At 50.9% G+C, this 7,329-nt stretch overlaps 1 protein-coding gene across 1 annotated transcript; it reads left to right on the top strand.

Moving 5' to 3' along the window:
• The first annotated feature begins 550 nt into the window (after positions 1-550).
• Positions 551-6,614, top strand: FABP1 (fatty acid binding protein 1). Its single transcript, XM_061211125.1, has 4 exons — positions 551-710; positions 2,663-2,835; positions 4,298-4,390; positions 6,494-6,614. Exons 1-4 carry the CDS (start codon positions 644-646, stop codon positions 6,542-6,544), a joined length of 384 nt encoding a protein of 127 aa, XP_061067108.1. The 5' UTR covers positions 551-643; the 3' UTR covers positions 6,545-6,614.
• Positions 6,615-7,329: the final 715 nt, after the last annotated feature.

The raw sequence follows: 7,329 nt of genomic DNA, 5'->3' as shown, positions 1-7,329 counted from the left end.
AGGCGGATTCTTAACCACTGCATCACCAGGGAAGTCCCCAAAAGGAGATTGATTTGGACTGTGGAGGAGCCTGTGAGGAATTCCCAGAATACAAAGCAGCTCTAGGGACTGATGACGACTTGGTAAAAATTAACTTAGTGTGATGATAAAGATGAGAAGAGATCATAAGGTAACTAAGGTGAGGTTTTGAGATTCAAGGGATTCTTTGGTATTTTTCTGAGTGTCTAAATCTAGATCCACACGTACACATACACATCTCCACGTATGTATGTATACCTACATATACACATGCACACACACATATACGCGTGTGTAGGTATGTATGCAAACACATATGCGCAGACGCACATTTCATGAGAGAGCAGTATCTTAAAAGCTGCAGGGCCATAGGGCTTTGCACCTGACTGGCACTCATCAAGATTTGCTGAATTGGAGCAAACCACTGCTGTGCCCAACCTGTTTTTTTTAAATCGTTGACCATTGCTCTCAGGAGTTAATGTTTGAACCTGGCCATAAAGGAGTCGACAGCGGCTGACCTATGGCCTCCACTTGAAGGGGAAGGAGCCCCCTATAAATCAGCCCACGCTGGGAGCCCTGCCAGCAGTGCTGTTGGCTCAGCTGTGAAGGGAGCTTCGTCGCCACCATGAACTTCTCCGGCAAGTACCAAGTGCAGAGCCAGGAAAACTTTGAGCCCTTCATGAAGGCAGTCGGTGAGTGCTGGGCCACGGCTGGGGGCCATGGCCATGACGGTCTGGTCCTACACGTGGTGGCCCTTTGGGGTCCTGACGTCTGGATGGGAGGAGCGGCGGTCCAAGCTTTACACAGACCAGGGATCCTGTTCTGTTACTTTCGAAGCTCATGCTATTCCTCCCTGCACAAGGCTACGCCTTAGGCAAGTGGAAAGAGCACTGAACTAGGGTCTGATCTGGATTGAAGCCACCTCTGCTGGTACCTCGTTGTGTGACCCTGTTCATTCACTCGTTCATTCATTTATTCATTCTTTTTTTTTAAAATTTAATTATTTATTTATTTATTTTTGGCTGTGTTGGGTCTTCGTTTCTGCGCGAGGGCTTTCTCCAGTTGCGGCGAGCGGGGGCCACTCTTCATCGCGGTGCGCGGGCCTCTCACTATCGCGGCCTCTCTTGTTGCGGAGCACAGGCTCCAGACGCGCAGGCTCAGTAGTTGTGGCTCACGGACCCAGTTGCTCCGCGGCATGTGGGATCTTCCCGGACCAGGGCTCGAACCCGTGTCCCCTGCATCGGCAGACAGATTCTTAACCACTGCGCCACCAGGGAAGCCCCATTTATTCATTCTTCTAACAAACTTTGATTCAAGGCCAACCGCACGCTGAGATGAGTGCTGTGCTGGGCAGATACCATGGAGACAGATAACAATGAGCCACGTGTCCAAGGTCACGATTTAGAGAAAAAGAGAAGACATAAATGCAATCAAGCATGCTCTAACGTGTCCTGAGCGCTGACTCAGCATCAGGCCCCATGCTAAGCCCTAGACAGGCAACATCCTGTTAACGCCTCACCAAAAAACTCTGAGTTGGGTACTGTTATTCTTCCCATTTTATAATTGAGGCCTTAAAAGGTGAAGTAATCCCAACCGGGGTCACACAGGTAGTAATCCCAAACTGAGCTGGGATTTGAAGCCGGCACTAGTTCCCGGAGACACATTTTAAATCACTTCCCCCCAGCCCACCGGGTCATTTACAGGAGGACGTGGTGGTCCTGGGAGGGCATCAAGGGAAGGCTTGGGAGGAGCGAAGGCGAGCCTTGGCTGAGCCTTGGAAGGTGAGCAGGTGTCCCCTGCGGGGCTGGGGGAGGGCAGTGTCCTCCAGGGGGAGGGAGCAAAGGGGCAGGGGGACAAGGAAGGATGCTGAGAGGAGAGGGTGGGGAAGACAGCAAAGGCAGAGAGAAGGAGCTTCGGGGAAGCTGAGAGCTAGGACCTTCTCCTGTAGGGTATGTCATGCCACCTCTCTGTGTCCTGCATCCCTCACCTGGGCAACAGGACCCTCCCCACCGCTGTCAATGCACCTGGTTTTCATGAACCTCAATTCATGTAACAACATAGACATGCTCTGAAATTCGTAAAGCTCTGTCCCCGGGCGAGGGACTCCTGGTCCATCTTCCTCAAGAGCCTCGACGGCAGAGGTGGAGGTAAGGATAGGGGGACATAGGTTTGCCAGGCACAGTCCTGGTGTGTGCCTGCCATTCTGGCATAATTATTAAGAGCTCCCCTTCCACTCTCAGGGGGGGCCTGGCTTGGGAGACAAGCTAGATGGTCCCCTGAATGTGGAGGACAAAATGCTTTACACTCAAAAGAGCAAAGTCCGAAGGCTTTAAAGTAGGAGGAATGAGGAGGGAGAGCAAGTAAGAAGCAGGTGCTCAGCCGAGAAAAGCTTCCCCTGGGCAGACGGGTGTGTTTTTTTAATAAACCAACTGGCAAGATAGCAGGTGCATGAGATCAGGCCAAGTCAGGCCACTGACCTGCCCTTTCAGAGGTCAAAACCCACATTGCTCTCAGGGCTGCAGAAAGTGCTGAGGCCTCCGGGAAAACACGGCGTCTCCCCTCCCCCTCCACATCACGGAGTTTCTCTTGTGACCTTGCAGCTCCCACCTCTGCCCACCTCTAAACTTCCAGTGCTTTCCACCAGGTATGCCTGATGACCTCATCCAGAAGGGAAAGGACATCAAGGGGGTGTCAGAAATCGTGCATAACGGGAACCACTTCAAGTTCACCATCATCACTGGCTCCAAAGTGATCCAGAATGAGTTCACCTTGGGGGAGGAGTGTGAGCTGGAATTCCTGACTGGGGAGAAGGTCAAGGTAGGAGGTGCCCCCTCGAGCCACCCTCTGCTTCCAGAACTTTCCCTGGAGCCTGGTCCCAGGCTTCCTCCCTAAAGGCTCCCACCTCACAATTCCCACTGCTGATACCCTATCTCTGAACCCACTGCTGGGGTGAGAGGCAGAGAGGCAAAGACAGCTCTTAAGGAAGAAGCTCTTAGGGAAGCTCCCAGTTTCCTGCGACCCTCTGGAGGAGCTCCGGCCCAAGAGTCCGAGCTCTCCCATATAGAGGGTATGGGGAACCAGGCCCAGAGCAGGAGTCTAAGACTCAGAATCGCCCAGGCCCAGCAACGGGCAAGTGGCAGTCTGTGCAAAACCCCTAACAGAGCCCTGAGGTCATCCGTGAGCCAAAGGAAATGGCTTTGCTGAGCCTAGAGCTAGTGGTCATGGGGAGAGACTTCCTGAAGGAGGTGCCTGCGACACCAAAGAACCAAATCAGGCCTTCAGACCAAGCCTTGCGGATTGGTCAATGAGCCCCTAGACTTTGCTACCTCATCTGTGAAATGGGCACAGTCACCCTTCCCAGAGCAAAGGCAGTGGGCAGGGCGGTGTCACCTCCGCTGGGCTGTGGCTAAGGTGTGCGATGAGAGCTGGGTGTGGGATGCGTGAGTGATGGGCAGGCGGTGGCAGGGAGATCCAGGCAGGGGGGCGCCCCCCACAAAGGGCCTCTGTTCCTCCCTCCGAAATCCCACACACCCCAGCACCACCAGTACCACTGAGTGGCCATCTTCACTCCTCTCCCCCAGCATCCCCTGACCCCAGACAACTTTGTGCATCGGTCTCCACACAACTGTTGGTCTTTTTTTTACCTCTTCTGATGGCTCTTGATTTCTGCTTCTCTAGTTGTAACATTACAGGTCAGGAAATCTATGATGGATTTTAGGAGGGAAATTCTCTTATATGGCCCCCGGTAAGGGGCAGGCTGTCATGGGTTTTACCACAGGCCTTTTACAGTTGTCCGTTTTGGAGGCAAATTTTAACGTTGGCCAGTGTCTTATGCTCCATGCTGGATTTCTGTTACCTCTTCCTGGATGCATGAAAAGGAGACCACAAGAGGACAGATAAAGGTGCTAGAAGGAATAATATAAAATAATACAAAGCAAAAATATGTGTTCTTCCAACTGGCCAGGATTTTGAATTTTGCTACTCCCTCCCTCCAGTGGCTTGGAGAATTGCGACTTGAATCAAGTTTATTTGTGTTTGATTTGAGACAGCTTAGGGGTCTTATGCTGACTCCTAGATCACATCCCATAGATGAAAATTCTGACAAAAGAAGCCCTGCCATTTTCTTTAGTTCTTACATGCACCTCACTTCTGTTCAGAGCCAGAGAACAGGGTTTGGTTGCTGCAAGCAGAGACCTATGAAGGGGAGCCAACCTCATTAGCGAGAGGTTTACTCCCTCCCAGACCCTTCCTCCCAGGCCATTCCTTCTGTCCCATGCAGGCGGTGGTTCAGCTGGAAGGTGAGAATAAACTGGTGACAACTCTCAAAGGCATCAAGTCCGTGACTGAATTCAACGGTGACACAGCCACCAGCGTAAGTTGACACTCTGAGCTTGTGGCTCCTCGTGCTTGGGGCCAGGGCTCAATCTCTGCTACCACTTACTGAGCATCCACTGTGCCCAGGCAGCTTTCACACGTTATCTCGAATCTTCCCACCAACACTGAATTTTCTTAATGGGGAAACTGAGGCAATCATACAGCCAGGAAATGGCAGAGCTAGGGTTCCTCTGAGCTGGATCTGTCTCACAGGGCAGCAGTCCACGGTGATACACAGCACCACCCTAGGAGAAGCCAACTCCCATTGTAGACGGGGGAGCTTTGTACATTTCTTACCGGCTTGCAATGGATGCTAATAAGGCATCTTGTTCTAATAAAACCAGTGCAGTGTATTAGGGCAGGTTTCCAATAGAGAAGTATGGTGTCTTAAGGAAGGGGCACACTTTTCTAATTCACCAAAAGCCCCCCATGTGCTGGTGGTGGCCCCAGCTGGTGCTTCCCTGCCTCTCCCGGTTCCTTCAGGCTGTCCTTCCACCACCACTTTCCTGGTCAGGGTCGACCACTCCTACCTCCCCCACTTCCTTCCTTCCTCACTGCCATCCCCTGTCTCCTCTCCCCTTCCTTCCCCAACACCCAAATAGGATGGGATAGGAGAGGAACTTGGTAAGAGACACAGGGTCGTGCAAAGCCACCAGCACAGGTCACACTTCTTAGACTCTGCTGGGATGTAGACACAAGTCTCGCTCACAGGCTGGAGGACAGAAATCCATTCATTCCCACCTGTGGTCCTCTGATTCACGGAGCAACCCTTCCCATGGACGCAGCACCCACGCTCAAGGAAGGCTTGGTTTGGCAGAAAGTCAGGCTGTTTCGTTGCTTTTTCTATTTTATGACGTTGCAGTAATTGTTAGCCATAACCCTTCCCTTCTGCATCACTAACCAATGAACACAGAGACCTCCATCTGCCTTGCAAGCCCAGGGCACTCAGTAAATGCCTTTGCCCTTTTGGCATTTATAAGGAGAACCATGTTCTTGGCTATTTCATGGCAGCTTATGGATCTGGCACTCCGGTTTGTGTGTGCCACATCACCCTTGGTGCCTGGCTGTCGGCCACGTCCTATCCCTCATATGGGAGTGAATAGTACAGTGTTTCTTCTGCAGTTATAGTACAGTGTCCCCCCGGCTCTTCCTTGCCCACAGGTTGTATTTTGGGGAGTAACAGAAGGCAGAAGACTGCGCAAGGGGTCTGTCATCACCCTGTTCAAGGGGACAAATCCCTCAACTAGGGAGAGAGTGAGGGTCAACCATGAAATTTGCATCCCCGGCACATTCACAGCAGAGGAGAGAGGCACCTGCAGGGCAGTGGGAGATAAGCTGTCCTGGACTCAGTCCTGGACTCAGTCCTGGCCAATGTCTTTGATATGCTCCATTACCCCTAATCCTCTCATCTCCTGTGAGGGAGGCAGGATGGGGGACTTAATAGACAGGTTGACCTGTCCAAGGTCATCCAGCTAATGAGTTGTAGAACTAGGGTTCAAACCTAGATCTTTCTGTTCCATTTCATTGCTGTTGAAACTAAAGGGCTCCCTTTTCACCCTGATGACATCACCCCACATCATTGCCATAGTCTTGTTCAAGAGAATCAGCAGGAGGGAAGGGCTGGGGGAGAAAGGAGCAACCCTCAAAAACTCAAAAGCTTACGGATCCAATGAATCTAAGGTTTTTATAGGCTCCACAGTTTTGGGAGGGAAATTATGCACTACCTACTAAGTTTCAGGCTGGAGGCCCAGGTGTTTCCCCATACACTTGTCCTCGGTGCTCAACACGTGTTTGGTCCATAGTAGGTGCTCAATGAAACTTTGAGAAATTGGATCAGATTGGACTGGTTTGGATGGTCTTGCTCTAACAGTCATTGATGTAGAAAGGAATTCAGTAAAAGGCAGGACAACTCTCCATGTGAGGAAGTAAAGTGACAAAGACTCGGCATGGGATTTTAGAAAAGATTGCCAACCCTTCCTCTGGTCCTATAGAAAACGGAGGAGTCTTTGAATGACTACATATGTTAGCATACTGGGGGCTTAACTATCATTTACAATTCAACATCAGATGAATGTTTCATGATGTCTTTTCTGGCTTTCAGACCATGACACTGGGTGACATTGTCTTCAAGAGAATCAGCAAGAGAATTTAGACAAGTCTGCATTTCATATTCTTTTAGTATATACAATTAATGTAATAAAGTGAACTTTGTTTTAAAAAAATGTCTTTTCCTCTTGATGGCTTTTCATTGATGTGGTTATTGAACGCCGATCATCTCCATTTTTGTAAATCTTGATAATCAGCACATTCCATCCTACGGAGTCAGGTCTGATTCTCACCCTGAAAGCAGACCCCAGGCTGCCCACTCAGGTGACCCTGTAAGGGACACATGATGTGGCTGGATCTGTAGAGCAGCCCTGGAATGACCTGTCCCAGTCAGCCACATGGCAAGGAGCCGGAGCAAGAGGGGCTGTGTGCTGGGTCACTCCCATGGGGACAGAGAGAACAGGAACACTGGGCAGGCCAAGGGAAGCTATGCTCACAGCAGCCCCACCCACCAGGGGACATGAACAAAAAGATCGGGCACTGACCCACCCAGGGACGATTCTCCCTCCTAGAGGAGGGCTGAGTGAGAAGCTTCCAGAAGCAGACAGAGGACTCTCAGGGAGAAATTCCGTCCATGCTGCGGGCAGAAGCAGAATAAGGGAGAAGAGGGGTTTCTCCAAAGGGCACCTTGTACCAGGCTCCGGTAGCTGCTATGGGTTGAGCTGCATCTCTCCAAAACTCACATGTCGAAGTCCTAACCCTCACTACCTCAGATTGTGACCCTATTCAGACATAGTCATTGCAGATGTAATTAGTTAAGCTAAAATGAGCTCATACTGGAGTAGGGTGGGCCCCTAATCCAATATGACTGGTGTCCTTATAAAAAGGAGA

This window comes from Eubalaena glacialis, chromosome 14, assembly GCF_028564815.1.
Source record: "Eubalaena glacialis isolate mEubGla1 chromosome 14, mEubGla1.1.hap2.+ XY, whole genome shotgun sequence".
Taxonomy (NCBI): domain Eukaryota; kingdom Metazoa; phylum Chordata; class Mammalia; order Artiodactyla; family Balaenidae; genus Eubalaena; species Eubalaena glacialis.
The sequence above is the reverse complement of the archived record's forward strand: the minus strand, read 5'-3'. Positions and strand labels throughout refer to the sequence as shown.